The sequence below is a fragment of the Galeopterus variegatus genome, unplaced genomic scaffold (assembly GCF_000696425.1).
Source record: "Galeopterus variegatus unplaced genomic scaffold, G_variegatus-3.0.2 Scaffold9408, whole genome shotgun sequence".
NCBI classification, from domain to species: domain Eukaryota; kingdom Metazoa; phylum Chordata; class Mammalia; order Dermoptera; family Cynocephalidae; genus Galeopterus; species Galeopterus variegatus.
The window spans coordinates 37624-56492 of record NW_007735519.1 but is presented as its reverse complement, the minus strand read 5'-3'; the positions used below and the strand labels follow the sequence as shown (position 1 = coordinate 56492).

At 41.7% G+C, this 18869-nt stretch overlaps 1 protein-coding gene across 1 annotated transcript in view; it reads left to right on the top strand.

Moving 5' to 3' along the window:
* CCDC149 (coiled-coil domain containing 149) overlaps positions 1 to 18869 on the top strand; it is a 48540-nt gene that overhangs the window by 9022 nt on the left and 20649 nt on the right. The window contains exons 2-6 of the mRNA XM_008593619.1: positions 2807 to 2923; positions 3744 to 3916; positions 4750 to 4822; positions 6178 to 6262; positions 9318 to 9462. Of these exons, the coding sequence (XP_008591841.1) occupies positions 2816 to 2923; positions 3744 to 3916; positions 4750 to 4822; positions 6178 to 6262; positions 9318 to 9462 (584 nt within the window). The 5' untranslated portion in view covers positions 2807 to 2815. The remainder of the gene's footprint in view (positions 1 to 2806; positions 2924 to 3743; positions 3917 to 4749; positions 4823 to 6177; positions 6263 to 9317; positions 9463 to 18869) is intronic.

Here is an 18869-nt window from a genome sequence, read left to right as displayed (position 1 = left end):
AGTCCAGCCCTGAGATTTAACAGCCGATATTGTATGCACATTAAACACCAAATGATTGCTAACATATTTATTGAAGCTTAACAGACATCCAGTATATAAAAGATGACTCTCTTATATGGCTGTCAGACCTCAATAAACATGTTTAATAATTAATTGGCATTAAGCAAACATAATTGTCTGATTCTAAATTAAGTGTTCAGTGAAGCGTATTGTGAATGGAAAACCACAGTGGTGTTTTATTACTTAAAGTTCAGGCTGTCAATCTGGCTTTTCACATAACGAGAAAAATACCCTGCTTTCAAAGGCATGTCCTGGGCCTCCTGTCGCCTCATGCCAAAAAGGCAGTAGCTTTTTTGTTCCTAGACCCTCATATCTGAGAACTGTTTCTTATTTGACTGCTGTTTGTCTTTCTGTATATCCACTTTTGGGTTTCTGATGTTCCAAGCCAGGAATTAAGTGATGTGAAAGATGTTTTCATACATCAGCTTTCAGTTGAATTAACCATTTCTGCCATGAGTGTTTCCTACTGCGTTGACCAATATTGAACCATTGCTCCTAGGGGAAATGCAGGGTTAGGTTCCTACGAGCCTCTGTTCACACCATTTATCAATTGATCAATCAGCACCTTATTTTGTGTGTGCTTCTGTTTAAAGTCACCTTATTTAATATGTATGGTTGGTTCATTTACATTGAACTAATGAGTTCAACAGCCCTATGATTCATGCCTGGAGCAAGCTTATCTAACACATATCTTCTCTGTAAGGCACATCACAGCCTTCTGGTGCTCAGGAACACCAGCCAGCATTTTAGCACTGTGCACGGGGGCCAATTTAAACAGCAAAATCACAACAAAAAGCACAAAAAACTTGAAAAGCATGGCACTAAATAGACAATGAGGGGACACTTGTTTATGCTGTGACCCCTGAAACAAGAAAGCAGAGTGTGGCTTTGTTCGACAAGCTGAGAACGTGTGTGCAGGCACTCAAATATTTGCCACTCTGAGCATGTCTACAACCACGAAAGTACCCCAAGTACTGCTTTTGAAGTTAACAATAAATTTTATTAGTAGGCAAATTCACATATACAGAATCCATGAATAATGAGGATCAAAACTGTAATTAGATTCCATTAAGCGCAGCCACCTGTATACCCAAGTGTCTGACATTCTCTGCCCAGTCAGTTTCACCTGCCTGGGACATTGTCCACCTAGTCCTAGTGGAGCTTCAGCTCATGGTAGGTACACAATAAATATTTGTGGAATCCAACTGAGTAGTTTTTATATAAGGACTTAAAATAAGTGTCATTTGAAAACATTCTTTACTTTTCTTTAGTCTTCATTTCTTTCAAGATTCCTGACTGTTATTTATTACTTAAATTTAGTTAATATTCTACCTTGGCTTAAATTAACTTTCTATCTCCCACCTGCCCCTTAATCCTTCAGAGATCTTGAAACATAAGCCATTTTCTCTACTGGCAACTAAGCCTGTAAGATTCACATGGGAATGAGGAAGAACAGGCCCTCAGTAGGCACCCCTAGCTGGGTCAGATCTGTGTGACAGTGAAAAACTGTCCCTAGGACCTCATCCATGTATGAAACCCATGTATGTACACCCTACATGGAGGTGTGGATTCAGGCTTAAAACCTCTTTAGAAGAAGCATCAGGAAGCAGTGCTGTAACTTTAAAAAGTCACTCTTCAATGGCAGCTGGTTTGGCACTGTGATGGACAGGTGGGGGACATTCAGGGACCATCGGATCTTGGGCTTCTCACATAGTTTTCATTCTGGCCCGACCTAGAAGGTTCGGAACTGCAGGTGGGGCTTGGCTCTAGAGTCTGAGCAAGCTTTGGGTTCTGCAGGGATCCTGTGAAAATTCACATTTTTGAAGACTGGAATTTTATTCCTAGGGATTTAAAAACCTATAGATAAAGGTATATCATGAAATTTGTGCATACCTATCTTAAAAGTTAGAAAACAAAGAGTAGATAGCATGCACAGTCTCACTACTACTTAAACATACACATCTTAACATGTTGGCATATTTGGTCATTTTTTCTTTTGTGCACAAGTTCTTGGTATAATTTTAATCATGCTGCATAGAAGAGTTAGTATTCTTTTTTTCCCCTCTCAACCTGGCATCATAATACGTTCCATGGTGTTACCTGGTTCACACAATCCTCATTTCACATAGCTGCAAATTAGCCCATTGATGGGTTGCACTGTAGTTTGCTAACCATTCCACTATGGTTAGACATTGTTTCTAGTTTTCTTTCTCTATATAACAGTGCAATCTACTTTTTTTCCCCTCAAGTTAGTCAATGTCTGGGATTATTCTTAGCCCAGATTGTCAGAAGTAGAGTTGCTAGGTCATTGGGTAGGGTTTTTAAGGCTCTTGATAGCATCGCCTAATTGTTAAGAGTGTGGGAGTGTGCCCATCTCAGCAATCCTTCTTAACACTGTTACCATTTTTGAATCTTTGCTAAGTTTAAATGAGACCCAGAGTTTGTTTTCTCACTATGCTAGTGCTCTACTGGGCATCTACCTTCATGTGCCCAGGCCTGTATTCCCATTAGCCTATACCGTCTGTGCACACACGTGTGTGTGTGCTTGTTTGCACAAAATACAGTCGACAATATATTTTATTTTTTTTTAAATGTATGATATTGGCAAGTAATTTCTTTCTCTTATGCTTTCCCCAGTATTTCTTGAAAGAATCTTATCTTCCAAAAGTTCCTGCCTAATGTCCTTGGTTTTTAAATTAGATTTATTCATTCTCTCTCTCTCTTTTTCTGCTAATTGAAAACGCAGCTCTTGAGGATGACAATTGCCAAACAAAGGCTTGGAGATGAAGAAATCGGTGTGCGGCACTTTGCAGCCCATGAGCGTGAAGATTTGGTCGAGCAGCTGGAGAGAGCTAAGGAGCAGGTTATTGCTAACATCTGCTAAGAGTGGGGTTGTGTTTGCACAGCTGGACACAATGCAAGAAGAGTAGACTGTGCCCTGTGTTTCTCAGAGTACGGGATGCCAGGGCTGCGAGTCACAGGGGGAAGGAGGATGCACATGGATGCTTTTCCTTCCTTGGTACTGCTCTCTATTCCTAAGCTGACTCTTGGGTCTCTGGCTTCCAGCAGGTCTGCTCCCCTTCCATTGGGTGCCATTGTTCTGAACACAACAAAAAAACTTTCCCCCTATCCAGAATAGGCAGGGAGGGAAGAAAATGTGACAAACTGGCCTTAATTTGGAAGTTTCTGCTAAAATGCTGAGCTGTGCTTCTTAGGCAGAATCTCAACCTGTACAGAGCCCTAGTTAGGGAACAGCTGAGAGAGCCTACATTTCCTTTTTCTCCTCTTGTTAATTGGTTTTGAAGAGCAGAACAAGATTTCTGGGTCTAGAGTAAATTTGAAAAATTATGTATTTGTAAGACACTAGCAGCCATTCCAATGTCTGGATTTGCCCTCTCCGAGCCTCTGGCCGTAGGGCGTGCTGCAGAAGGGCAGGGCTCGGTTCTGGTCTTCCCAACTGCTGCACCTCTCCTGTCTGAGATATAATAAGTATCTGGCAGGAAGTCATCCCCTTGCTTTTAGCTTTTATTGTATCCCAGCATGTGGTGTTTATGGTTTTATAGCATGCGGGTGGCATCAATAAGCTCTCTAAAAGTCAGTCAACCAAGCGGAAGGCTCCATCTCTGGCCATAAAGCCAGAGTCTGAAGAACATCTTGAGTAAGGGCACTTCTTCTGGTTTCAGATTGAGTCTTTGGAGCATGACCTGCAGGCTTCTGCGGATGAGCTTCAGGATGTGAAAGAAGAACGGTCTTCCTACCAGGACAAAGTGGAGAGGCTGAACCAGGAGCTAAACCATATCCTGGGCGGGCATGAGAACCGTATCATTGACGTGGATGCACTGTGCATGGAGAACAGGCAAGTGGCCAGGCCCAGGCCTGCACTCAGGAGGAATGTGGCTCTCGGCAGGCCTGCAGGCTGGAAGTTATTTGCAGCCCTGTTTACATTTGAGAAAATTGTCTTACAAGTGAAAAGAAAGTCACAACCCCCCAATGATGATATCAATGTCCTGTATAAGTTGTAAAAGTAAAAAAAGAAGCACTATACACCCACATAGCCACATACATAGCCCTTTCTCTCTTTCCCCACACCCTCCCTGGTAAGGAACCAGTGAGAGCTGTTTGTTATTGCTATCAAGGAGTAGGAAAAGAAGAAGAAAATAAATTGAGAAATTCCCTTAGCTGTTTCTTTTCCCCGAGGCAAATTTCAGTATGTGTATGTCTAACTTAATGTTATGTCTGGTGTCATCTCTTCCTGCCTTACTTCCCAGTGGAATCATCTTAATGAGAATTATGTGAAAACTGTGTTGATATCCCTTAGAGGATCTCTGCCAGGGCTGTTTTAAAATGGGGTGTCTGTGATTTGGGCATGTTTGACCTTGATCACATCCACTTAAGAAAAGGTCACAGTGAAGCACATTTTTCTCCTCCTCCGGTCTGTGATGAGCAGGAGAGGTGTTCTGTGTAAAAGATGGCTCTTCCAGCATGCATTTGACCTTGATCACATCCACTTAAGAAAAGGTCACAGTGAAGCACATTTTTCTCCTCCTCCTGTCTGTGATGAGCAGGAGAGGTGTTCTGTGTAAAAGATGGCTCTTCCAGCATGCAGTTTTCATTTTTTCCTCTTGTACTTTAGTGTATATTTTTTACTTTGCCCATAAACACTTCCTCATTGTGTATATTCTTTTCCAGGTACCTTCAGGAGAGGTTAAAGCAACTCCATGAGGAGGCCAACCTCTTGAAATCGAACATTGCCAAGTACAAGGTAGCGAAGTCATGACAACGATGATGGCGATTCAGTATTGTGCATCTAAATGTCATTCTAGTTCAATTTTCTTTTATGTGCCAGAGATATTTTAGTACTTGCTTGCCCTCCCATATGGAGTCCAGTAAGAGTTTTAACAGGGGCAACTGGTAAAAATTAAAACCGCAAACAGTAAACAAAACCAAAGCAGTTTTTGCAAGCCCTCGTTCTGTGGCTGTTCATCTGGACAGGGCACACTGAGAGCACCAGAATCTGCACTTGTCTCCCCTACAGCTTTGGTCCGTATGAAATTAGGTTTCTTATCCATTTTTTCTATAAAATGTTCAGTCATCAGATGCTATTTGTCTCATAATCATCCATAAGAAAATGGTTTCCAAGTGATGAAGAAACAAAGATTGGGAAATCACAATCTGAACGATAATGTTCACGTCACACTGAAAGGACAGAGTGTTTAAATTCTCCCCACTGTTATTTAGTCTAATTCCAGCACCGTTAGTTTGATAATATCTATTTCTGCAGATGTTAGTTGTAAGTGTTATAATTAGAAAAATCTCCCGGGTTTCTCTGCTTTGAAAATAGATTGATTTCACTTCCTGAGGGTGAAGTTTTACAGCCGTCTAGATGCTTGGGAGAGGCTTCTCATTTTCATGGCTTCTGGCGTTGCTTTTTTTCTCAGAAGTCTTCATGCTGTTCCATTCTGTGCATACCAGTCTACATCTACACATGCAACCAAAGAAGAATAAAGCTTTTAATACCTTATTTTAGAAAATGTGTGCATGCATTCATTGTAATTTATTCAATTCTTTGTGCCAAACACTGGCATACACTACATATCAATTTTAATGTCAGAGTCTGTTCTAGAAATGACATTGGGTGGCACAGATGCACTTCCTTAATCTTGTGTCCACAGCAGACATGACTAGTCTATCATGGCTCTCTTTCCAGTCCAGGCACAAAATCCTTCCAGATACCACCATTGGTGCATGAAAGTAAACCTAGTCTCCATCGCGTATCTTTTCAGAAAGGGTTTCCATAAGTAGGGACTTCGCACATTAGACTACATTGCTGCTTCAGATTTGATTTAATTTAACAAACATGCATTAAGTGCCTCTTGTATACAGGGGACTATAATTGCTGTCTTTCTGCCATGCAACAACTTTTTAAAAAACTCTTTACCAAGTTCATTAAAATCCCACCTCTTTGACAGGGACTCGGAATTGTAAACTTTAGGCCAGCATTTGGAATTTTCAAAGGGTTCTTGTATGCTGTTGGGAGAATGCCTCTACTATAAACTGGGTATTTTTCCATTATTGGCTTTTCTGACAGGTTTTTATTTTCTCCCAATTCTGCTTTAGAATGCTCTCGAGAGACGGAAAAACTCAAAGGGCCAAGGTAAATCCAGCAGCAGTGCTCTGACTGGAGTCCTATCTGCAAAGCAAGGTAGGATTTTTGCTCCAGGAGGGACCACTTACAAGCGTAAAATGCTAGCATTGTGAGTCTGCATCTTATCCAAGCTGCTGGCTTTGTGGATTGGGAGCAAAGGTGATCCTCAGAACTGTGGTTCCCAAACTTCCACTTGCATCAGAATTACCTGGAGGGCTTGTTGAAATATGGATTATTGGGCCCCACCCCAGAGTTTCTGATTCAATAGGTTGGGGGGTGGAGGGTGGGAAAATATGTATGTCTAAAAAGTTCCCCAGGTGATGCTGACACTGGTTCGGGAACCCCACTTTGAGAATGGCTGCATTCGAAGTTTTTCTAATGACTGGATCCTATATGGGTGTATTCCCTTACACTGTGCTACCTCTTCAAGAATGTTTTCTCTTCCCTAGTCACTAGTTTAGCATCTCCAAGAGTGTGTTTCAGCCTCCTTGAGTTTCTCCTTTCCCTGGCCAGTGCGATCAGAATAGAAAAGTCCCATAGCTGCTGAAATCATTTTATCAGGGAACATGTGCCTTTTTCAAAGAAGTTTTTATTGATTGCAATTTGTTCCTCCTCCTTGTTGACTCTGATAAAAAATAATGATCTTCCAGAAATAGTCCAGGGGAATATATAGCAGAGAGCTAGTTTCTGACACTTAATATTCAGAATTCAGGTCTAAACAGAAGCCTCACGTTCAACGTGCTCCACTGGCCCATTTTTTGCCAGTTGCTGGTATAGACCAGCAACCATCATGAGACAGTCTTAATCAGAGCCAGAGTGGCTTTTAAAAAACAGTGCTGAGTCTCCAGACTACCTAACAACCAAGGCTCTTTCCTAAGCAACTTCTTTCTTCCATTCAACTAGAAAAGAACACCCTAGAATTGTTTTTAAAAAGAAAACTACAATATTCTATAAAAATGTGAAGTAGCTCATCTACGTTTATTTCTGGATATCTTTTATAGCAAACCGTCTTTGAATGTTGATTTCAGTGTTACCATTGACTTGGGGAATGCCAACCACACTCAAGCACTGTGGTGGCACTATAAATCTGTCACAGCCTTTCTAGAGAACCTATTATGAAAAGCATAGCACCAGTGATCTATTGGCATTGGTAAGCAAAATCTATGAATCTATGGCAGCCTGTTATAAAAAGCCTTAGACCCACCCCCTTTGAACCAGTGAGAGATAGTTATAGACATATGCAAACATTTTGCTACAAGAAAGTTCTTTGTATTCTAGTTATCATTTTAAAAACATTGGAAACAACATAAATGTCCAGCAGTAGTTAAATAAATTATTATATAATACATAGACTACTAAAGCAGCCATTAAATTTTATGTTTTAGGGGATGTTAATGACTGGGAATATTGTTAAATGAAAAAAGCAGGGCTTCTTCCCATTTTTGAAGAAAATATATTGTGTGAGTTTGTATATCTACATATAGTCATATAGGAAATGGTATTCAAGGATCTACAGTGAGAGATTTATGCTGCTTCTTTTTTCTGCCTGGTAGGAATACCAGAGGTTATTGTCTTTTTTTAAGTTTATCTACCTTTCTAAAATCATGCATTACTTTTGTAATGGGAGTGAAAAATGCATTTAAAAAATCCAAACCAGATTTGCAGAACAGACCTTCAGAGTCAGAAGAGACACATATGCAGGAGCGTCTGAATGACCCTAGAGTAGCAAAGACAGTAGAAGAAGCTGAAGTTCTGCATGGAGATCGAGCCCATGCTGGGGATGTGGCGGGGGGCTTCTGAGAGCAATTTAAGCAATTTAGTAAACCCAGGTGAGTCCAGGTCCTGCTTACAACCAAACATAAATGGGGGAGCAAAGTTTTAGCAGCATCACATGAAAAAGTCATAGAGGTTTTAATAGACAGTATTCTCTTTCATTCATGATGGTGTTTTATTGCTAAAGAAGCTAATGAAATCTTATATTAACAGAAGTATGATATTTGGAATAAAGGAAGTGAGAATCCTACTGTGTGCTAAGCTAGTCATCCCACACCTGGAATATTTCTTAATATATTTATAAGTGACATAGTGGCAAATCAGAAATGATTTTTTTTAAGTAGACACTTTTGAAGCTGGACAAAAACTTAGTTTTTTCTATCCAAGCCATTCGTAGATGACTGGAGATTTGTCAACAGAGACTCATCCAGGGCAGGGTATGCATAGGAGATGGTCAACTTCATGTAGGTCTGAATCCTACAATTACGCTGAACTCTGTATGTTGTTTGGCTTCATTATGAATTTGGCAATGAATGTGATTTGGTGGTTTGTAGAATAACAAGCTCAAGGAACAGCTATCCTTTGTGTAATATGCTCTTTCCCAACATTTAGACAGTTGCAGTCTGCTATATAATTTTTTTCCTTATGTTTGTACAACCTATACTATTATTTGCTTAATATTTTTCTTTAAATCAATTTTAAAGTGATTCATTTTACTTAGCCTTGTCCTAAATAGTAGCACCTATGTTTGTTATGCCATTTATATTCTTTTCTATACTTTCAAATAAATACATAGCTATTAAAATATAAAACATTTTGTGTTTTAAATAATCTTCTGAATTATCTTGCCACCTGCCTGGGTATCACACTATGGGAAACTGATATAAAGCAAGGAGCTCAGGGATGGGAGTCACTGTCATTTGCATAGCTGTGTGACCATCAGCCAACATTTTAAATCCATCTGTGCCTTGCTTTCCTGTCCATGAAATAGAAATAAATAATATTTACCAGTTTTTTGTTTTTTGTTTTTTTCAGTTTTAAGTCTCATTGAGTTAGTATGAAAGTGTTTAAAACACTGGACAAATGCAAATATTATTATCCTCTTAAAAATTGCTGATAAAAGTCCATGAGGACTTTCTCCTTTCTGTTTAACCCTCACACTGGATTTTATTTTGCTTTACTTTTGACACTTGAGGTGGACCCTCAATACAGTGTACAGGTAGTAAGTAGCATTTAGAAGTTGGGAGCATATCATTTTCCAGAAAGGATTGGAATTGGTTTGCATTCCAGCATTCCTATGTTATTTACAACTGAGACATAAATTTTATGTCCTACCTAGTTCAGGATTTGCTGTCTGAGGATCACGGATGCAGTCTCCCAGCTACTCCCCAGTCCATTTCTGACCTGAAATCTCTAGCAACAGCCCTGTTGGAGACGATCCATGAGAAAAACATGGTCATTCAGCACCAGAGGCAAACCAACAAGTAGGTGGCTGAACTCTTTGGTTGGGGGTGGGCAAGAGAGAAGTGGGAAAAGGCTTAGGGGAGAGAGGTGAGACCCCTCCAGTCTGGAAGGAAACTTATGAAACTAGAAATGTGCTTCTGCTTTCTGTTAGCATCTTGGCTTTCCACCGGAGTAAAGGAAGTAATACAGGTCATCCCTCACTGAATGCTTACCTCTGAGCCACACAATGAGTAATGCATGTGTCGTGGTCAAGTTCCATAGTATAATCGCCTGGGTGACTTAACCTACCTCTCCTCCAGGTCTTTCTTTAGCAGAGAAACTGCCTCAGTGCCTTTTGAACCTCACAGTGTGACTTTGGGGGGCTCTGGAAGGCAGGAATCACCCAAGCATCAACTTCTCCAGACAGCTGAGCCTAGAAGGGAGTCTCACGTCACTCTTCCAGGTCAGCAAAAAAGATGATGAAAAGGAACAATCATTAAAACAGAATGTCTTATGTGGTTTTTATAGCATGTTGGTTATGTTGTATAAAATCAAGCAAGTTAAAATAGTTTGAAGTAGCAGAGATGACAGAAGCAAAATTGAAAGTGTTCAGAGAATGTTGAATAAACAATAAATTAAAGCAACAAAAATCAACACCGGAGGCCAGCTTTGTGGACATGCAACCGTGCCCAGAAAGGCCCTACACTTGTTCTGATGCTCTGCTGTTACCGTCTTGAAATTCCTAATAATTGTTTTGCAAGGGGACCCTGCATTTTTATTTTGCACTGGGTCCTGCAAATTATGTAGCAGGTCCTGCTTACAATACGTACAACCAGAACCAAAATGAAAGGTGGAAGAGCTGAGGAGGGGCTGAAAATCTAGGCCTCAAGTGAGAAGGGAGGGGTCAGGGGACTGGGGGTCTGCAGAAGGCAGCGGCACGAGGAGAGAGGCGACTGGAAGATGATTAAAAGTACTGCAAAAATAAGATAGAAAAAAGAGAAGACGGAGCAAAGGAAGATCACACAAGAAATTAAGATGTATGTGGAAGAAAGCAGAGAGCAGTAAAGAGAGGCCAGGCAATCTCAAAGGGATGACAAGGGTAATTTATTGGCAGGAAAAGCTTTAAACATACTCAAAAAATGAAATTTTAACCAAGGAATGAAGCAGCCAGATGGTGAAATGCAGATACTCCTCAGGGGAGGAAGAGGAATCTCTGCAGAATCAGCATAAGGTTTGTTTCATGCAGGCAGAATCTTCTGCCACACGTAGTGTCTTCAGGGAGCCCACTTTGTCCTTCTGTCCCCTACAAGGCACCTCACCAGGGCTCTTTCAAACCTTCTCAGTTCTCTAAACCCCTGACCTGTTCTCAGCAGGTGACTTCAGCTCCTCGTTCCCTGAGGAAACAGGGCTTCTCCTGCAGAGCTCCTCAGCTTGCTGCTGCCCTGAAACCAGCATCTCCCTGCAACCCGCCCGCATCTCTAGGAAACCCACAGCCACACCTGCTTTCCTCTCTGGGGCATTGCTCCCCTGGAACCTCCTTTCTCACCTTCTTCAACTTCCTACCCCCCCACCCCGGCTTCTGCTTCTTTCCCCTGAACCCCCCAAGCCTTTCCTCCACACTGCAGCCTTCCCGGGAATCCCGCTCACCTGGACTCTTCATCAAGAAGGCTACCTCCCCTTCCTCAACAGCCACCCTGCCAAAGTGTGTGCCGGGGGGTCACCTATGGTAGAATTACATTGGGGGGCACTTGTTTAGAAATGCAGATTTGGGGGATTTGCGGGAGGGAAGGTCAGGGTTCTGGATTTTAGTAAACCCAGGTGAGTCCATGCACAGGAAGGAAAGATAACCTTGGCTTCAATATCTCCAAGTCCTCTTTTTTTCTACTTTAATATTTCTTTGAAGGTCACCAGTGTCCCCAAACTCCACCTTTGAGTCTTTTTCTTATATAATTTTTCTACATCCAAATTTTCATCTTGAAACCCAAGGAAGATGGGTTTCAAGATGGAAACTCAAACTTTCTTTGCTGTCTCCTCCCCTTCTCTCTCCTCCTCCCCCATCCCCTCCACCCCAGGCCTACTTCTCTCTGCCTTATGCTCTTCTTACCCTGTGGAAGGGTGGCGGGGGTTGGGGGGCACCTCATTTCCTGTCACTGTCTTTGCCTTTCATTCTTTGCAGACTCTTCTTAGACCTCTTGTCCCCTCCATCCCTTCAAGAGTAAGACCCATATTTCCAACTGCAATGTTGATAGTTTCTCACAATATCCTTTCGGCTCCTCAAATGGAACAGGTCCAGAGTCCATTCCTTAGTATATTTTAAGATACTTGAAAATGTTTGTGTCCTTTGACTCAGATGACCTGCTTCTCTAGGAATTTATCCTAAAGAAAGAAATCAGAATGACACTGTGGAGACTGTATATGAGGTTGTTCACTATGCATTCATTTATAAGAGTGGAAAAGATGGCAACAACCCAAATGTCTTTCAGTTGGAGAATGATTTGAATTATTGCGCATCTTTAAGACGGAATATTATCCAACGATTTAAAGCATGATTTGAAGAATATTTAATGTGCTCTGCCCTCCATCCTAATGCCCAGGTTCAACAAATCTCCACATCACTCAGGTTTAAGCTGTCCCAGGGCCAGAACAGGTGTCCATTTCAGTCACTGTCCCCTCCCAGTGCTCAGGACAGTGTTGCATGCAGTGGGCACTCAGGGTGACGTGGTGAATGGATGAGTGAATCATCTCCTAACCCTCTGTTCCTGTTCCTTTAATACTCACATCCACATGGTTGTTCACCTTCAGTTTTCCTGTATTCATTCATTCAATGTACATTTCTTGAGTGCTTGCCGTGGGCCTTCAGGGTTTCTCTCCTACCTGCCCCTTCTGCTTTCTTCCCCTTGGACCATCAACTCTTTCTTGGAAAGACCCTCCCACCGCTCCATCCTCAGACCCCAGCCCCACCTCCCCTGCCCCACACCCCCCTGGCAACTCTAGTATGAGCACGTCCCAGGACTCACTGCACAGCAGCCTGCTGCCTGCCTCAGTCCGTCTCTACAACCTGACTTTCTGCAGACCACTCAACCTCTTCTGGCAGACTGATGTCCTACCGTGATCCTAACCATACCCACTGCAAACACATACATTCCCACGTTCAAAGCGTTAGCTCCCTCTATGGTGAAAGACAGATGTTTTCATTTGGCCCTGTTTGCTTTTGTTTTAATGCACCTTTTCATGTTTAACTACTTTTAAATAATTTTTGAACCATCCCATCATTCAAATTTTAAAAGGTTAAACAACAGCGTATCTCCAAACTACTCTTGGCTACCCAAATCTCCTTCCTGGAATAAACTACCATTCCTCATTTCTCATGTATCCTTTGAGAAGATGCATATATAAACAAATGCATAATACATTTATATATAGATATAAATGCTCATATATTTATATAGATATATTATTTTATTTATTTGCAAAAGGTAGCTAGGATTCACCAAAGAAAAGATGTTTTGTTTTTCTCATTATTCTGCACCTTGATTTTTCCCCCTATAACAAAAAATCTTGGAGATTGCTTGATATCAGTACATAAGGTACCTAATGTGCCATTTTTAATTCTTATAAGTTTCATACTTTCAATAATGTTTTATGTGGGGGCAAGTAAAGAAACTAATTATACAATAAATGGAGTGAGAGCTAAGAGTAGAATGTGAATTTGGTCTGCTTGCTGTTATGCCCATGACTTAGCCTTTTGTAACTGAAATAATACAATAGCTTCGTTTAGGTGGAGCATTACAAATAGGGATAAAGGTGTTCCTTTCTTGCAAGCGTGTGCGCCCCCTGCTGGTTTCCCACTGCCTGACAGTTACCTCCGCAGCCGCCCTTGAGAGGGTCCAATAGGAGCCATCTTGAAAAACTGATGAATGACCCTAGGACGTTACATTTTGAGTGATATTCAGTTAATAGGCGGTTTGCTTGAAATACTTCTTGCCAAAGAGTTGGCAGTTGTCTGGTTATCACTAAAGAAGGGATGAAGTTCATTTATCTTATAAACTGGCCGCGAAGTGTTAATGGAAGAGGCAGTTGATACAGTGCTGTTTCACTGAACACCACGTTTAGTTCTCCAGTCCTCCCAACAAGCCCTTCGCCTTCTCAGTGGTGATTGGTGGTGGTCATTAATATATGAGGACATAGTGGCCTTTTGCTACTCTTCCTGCTATGCCTAAAACTTGTCCTCTTCCCCTCCCCTGGCCAATGGTAAAAGAGCTTAGAAATTCAGGATCTTGGGTGGCAGTGAGAGGGTGTCACAGATCAGAGCAGAGATTCAAAAGAAGACCACATGGCGGGGTTGGGGGGGTGTAGGCGCAGGGGTATCTCCAGGTTGTGTAGAAGCCACAGCCACCTGCTCTCCTGCAAGGCTGAGCTTTCCTCAAGGGTCCTCACGCAGGTATTCTGCTTTCTGTGTGGTCCAGAGAGCAAGCCCTGTAGTGGCCAGTTCCTGAGTTAGTTCTGTCTGCACATTCCTAATCCCACCCTCCATGGTGTCGTTATTATCTGAAACCACTGCTGGGAAGTATTTCTGTGTGGTCCAGAGAGCAAGCCCTGTAGTGGCCAGTTCCTGAGTTAGTTCTGTCTGCAGATTCCTAATCCCACCCTCCATGGTGTCGTTATTATCTGAAACCACTGCTGGGAAGTATGTCTGGAGGCCTGGCATCTTGAAGATTTTCCTAGACTACTAGGTTGACATATGCTGAAATATTTTGTTTCCTAAAACAACCTGTAACTAAATAAAAAACTTTATTTAAAAATCTCTATCCTACCAAAATGAAAAAAAAAAAAAAAAAAAATTCTCTCTCGAGCCTGTTTATGCCTCAAGCAGCTGCTCCAGTCATCTCCTTCTAGCCCCTGCTAAACTACGTGAAGTCATCTCTATCCACCTTTCCGATAGTCCGCTCTTGTCTCAGCCCTGTCACTTGGATTCTGGATTTCATGCCTTCCATTGTCCTGAAGCATCTCTCTCAGGGGTCAGGTATGTCTTCTAAGTGGTCTGTTCTCAGCATCCACCCTGCATGACCATGTTCTAGAGTAAGACAGTACCGACCACCACTTTCCAGCCAGAACTCTCTCTGCTCTTGGCTCCTAAGCCCCCCCCCCGCCCCCGCCCCGGCTGTCCTCTTCCCCATTCAACTGTTCTTCCCCAGGCCTTTCTCACCTTCTTCAGGAGGTTTTCCAGTCCCCTGTTCTTCTGCCTGCACACACTGTTGGGGAGTGGATCCATTCCCCCAGCCTCTACTCCCACCTCTGCCTTCGTCCATATATCCATCATGTCTCCATGGAAATCTCCTTGGCCCCTCAAATCCTCATCTACCTCTTCACTGTTGTCCCAGTCCTGTGGCTTCCCTGCCTCCCCACTGGCTTGGCTGGGTCATGTCATCCCACCCAGACGCTACCCTTCTAACTGGCCTTTCTGCTTCTACTGATACTCCTTCCAGTACATTCTCAACTCTATATCAAGAATACTTTTCCTAAATTTCTTTCTTTTTGGGGGGGCGGGGGAGAGGTGGCTGGCCTTCCTAAACTTCGTTATGCTTGTTTCCCTGCTTAAAACCCATCGCTATTTCCGCATTGCCGATGTATAAACGTCTGAACATTCTCAGTGTGACAACAAGATTCTTCATGATCTGAGTCCCTACCGGTCTTTCTGGATTCAACTTCCACTTAGCTCAGCTGAAGTACTTGTGTATTTTCTGGCTTGGGTTTTGTCTGGCCCCTCTGCTTACCAGCTGTGTAACCCTGAGCTACAAAATAAAGCGAGTAAGAGCTGCCTCATCAGTTGGTGCAAGACACTAGGGGAGTGTGCATGCATCCCTGGTATAGATTAGTAAATGTCAGCTGTTATTGAAGCCTTCTTATAACAGAATACCTGAAAATGGGTAATTTATAAGAAAATGGAATTTATTTCTTACAGCTTGGGAGGCTGGGAATTCCATGGAACACATGTGGTGAGGGCCTTCCTGGTGGTGATTCTCTACAGCAGCACAGGGTGTCACATGATGGGAATGGCAGAGCTCTTTAACATGCTCATTTGCTCTTCTTATAAAGTCACCAGTCCACACCCATGACAACCCATTACTCCATGAATGGATTAATCCATTTGTGAAGGCACAGTCCTCACAATCCAATCACCTCCCAAAGGCCTGTCCTTTCAAATACCATAAATGTATTTCCCACCCTCTTAACACTGTTACAGTGGAGATCAAGTTTCCAACACATGAACTTTTGGGGGGCACATTTGACCCATAACACTGTGTATGTGTGTGTGTGTGTGTGTGTTTACATGTAGCATCTGTCTGTCTATCTGTCTCTCACAAGACTTTTAGTCCCTGGAGTACAGGGGCAGGGTCTGCTCTCCGTCGTATCCCCTATAGCCTGTAGCATGTGCTTTACAGAGTTGGGTCTCAGGAATTGTTTGTTGGGTTGGTCAAACTAGAATGAATGGACTCTGTTTCTACATCTGAAGATGCTGCATCTGAAGTGCTGCCAGCTATTGAAACTCAAACAGCCCTTCTCTCCTCGGGCTGCATCATACCAGGTTCAGTGGGCACCCTGCTATGTTCTTTCATTGTGAAGCCAACCAGGAGGTCCCTCTTTGTCATTCAAAGCATCTTGGGTTATATTTTGCAAGTCACCTATGGCTTGCATCCATATTTCAATATGAACAGTTTTTATTCAGTACTTGCTGTGGGTATGAAAAAGAATATGGTAAGGCTTGTTTTGAAGTGTTATGAGGTATTGGTTAAGAGCATGCACTTCGAAGGCAAAGGGAGGCCTAGGTTCAAATCCAGACTCACCTCCAACTGTGTCCTGCGTGTGATTTTGGTCAAGTTAACTAACTTTTGTGCCTCTGTTTCCTAATGGGAAGAGTAGAGTGCAGATGATGTGATTGCTGAGGGTCTGGAAAAGACAGAGCTTTGAGATGGATTGTGCATCCTTGGGCAAGTTGCTTTACCTCTCTGTTCCTTAGGGTCCGCATGTGTAAAAGGAAGATAATAATAATGCAATGCACACCACAGAGTTTTTGTCAAATTAGATGACATATAACGCAAGATAGGTAGGTGTTCAGCATGGCCTCTGACTCCTACTAAGGACTCAGGAAAGATTAGTTGGCTGTTTGTGTTAAAGGTAGTGCAGTTGCTATTGTTATTATTACTATTTCCACAACTTCTATTTGGGTCCATCTTACTACCTCCAGGCCTGCATCAGATACCATTAAGTGTCAGGCCAAAGAAGAAAGCAGCTACCGCTGACAAGCTTAGGCAGGGGCCCTGAAAGTAGATTGTCGGTGACACCAGCAAATTCACTTCATTCCATTTCTGAGAGAAATGGCTGTGTTATAAAGGAACATCAGAAAAAAATATAACCAAATGTCTCTTCACCACACCTTCAAATGTCGCCCAGACGGCATCTCTCAGCATCCACAGAAGAGTTAAGCCTTATCTTTTGTTTCCAAGAGGCTGCCACATACAGATGATCTGATCTCGTTAAGAAACAGGCATCAACTTGAACACTGCTGTGATTGCATCTCAAACCCATCAGCCGGTGAAAAGGGAGCTTGGATCAGAAGGTCTGAGCAAAATATTGAAAGTGAGATTACAAAGAATAGTGTCTATTGAAGGGTCAGGGACATGAAAGCAAAATAGACCCTACAAATGGAGTGAAAATTGAATGTAATTGATAAAGGCTATGCAGAATTTTAAGACTTAAGGAAAAGAAGAAAAGAAAAGCTCTAAGTGTCTAGATGAAGAAAACCATGTGTACTAATGCCAGAGTTTTCTGTGAACTCAAAGGGAATATTAATTAAGATGCTGCAAGTCAATTCAGGTAAAATAAGGATGAATTCAAAGCCATATATATACGTGCAGAGATATACGTATTCACGTCTCTGTATGTATGTGGGTGTGTTCAGCTATCTCTGGAATATAAAGAGAGGTAGGAGAATAATTCTGGTGTTCTGATTTACCCTGCTGAAAGGAATTGAAACTTTGCTATTAAGGTGATTTCCACATCATTTTAGCACAGCAGTGCCAAGAAAAGCCCCCAAATAAAATAAAAACTGATTTTTCCATTTCCAGGCCAATGAAAAGTGATTGAAATTTTAGATGACTATCAGATCATTTCCCAACTATATTTAATTTTGCATAGAGAGAAGGAGGGGAATGTGTGCCTACATTTATGTTTATCTGTGCATCTAGACAGAGTTTGACTTTCAAGTAAACAGTACGATCTTATTAAATACACATTCTAGAAATTGTATATCACAGTGAATCAGAATGGCTACCTTAGAAAGTAGCATAATTATTCTAATGATTCTGCAATTACTGAAAACTCTTTTGAAATGCCTACCTTTTAGTCTTTCCATAGACAATTACAAGTCATAAGAAAAGAAAAGAATCTATTTAATCAATATGTTTATTGAATACCTACCATGTCCCAGGCATTGTGCTAGATATCAAGGATATAGACATCTGTAAGACATATGTTGGGTCTAAAAAGACAGAACTTATTATTTTATTGACTCAAAGCAACATTACTAATAATGTTCACTTATCTTATTTATATTAGATTTGGTTGTTTCCAAAAATAAGATCTAAACTCAAAGAATCAAGGTGCGATGCTACTAAGAGTATTCAAAATTAATTGTCGTCTTTAACAATGAGCAATTCCCACATGGAAATTCCATGAGATGTCTTGGGCAATGGTGGAATAATTGTTTAGCTTTAAGGGCAACTACCATGTGGGAGAGGACTCACTTGAATGGCATTTTGGTATTTTTTTAATCATTCACTTTACTTTTGTCAACCAAAGTAAATTAATTACCTGGTTGAGATATAAAACACAAAGAGTTTATTTGAGAACTGTTAGGACTGCAGCCTGGGAGACACAGATCCACGAAGTCTAGAACATGTGCTCCAAAAAACAAAGGAAAGTCAGGAAATTTAAGGGAAAATGCTTACCAAAAAGGAAGGGGCGGTTCCAAAAGTTGTGATTGTTGTTAACATGTGTCAGACAGCCTTGTCCTTTAAGGCACTGTTCGTAACAGTTCTTGGAGGCAGGCTTTGGTCAGGAACCTTCCTGTTTGGGAAGAAGGGGCAGAAAGTAGCAATCAGCAGATTCACGGCAGTTGCTCAGCCAAGAGGTTGCAACCTTCCTGCTGAGGCTGAGTGCAAAGTTTCAGTGTCCTCTGTCAAGATGTGCCTGAGACTCAAGCTGAGCTGGCCCACCAGCTCCGTTTTATGTGCTTTGACCAGGCTGATGACACTTTCCCTTGTCACTTTTTATTTTCATATGTACTTTGAATAGAGTATATGTATTATTTACACTCATGCATACATACATGCATACATACAAATATTCCATTTTTAGCATATATCTCAAGTCTTAAAACTTTTTCTCT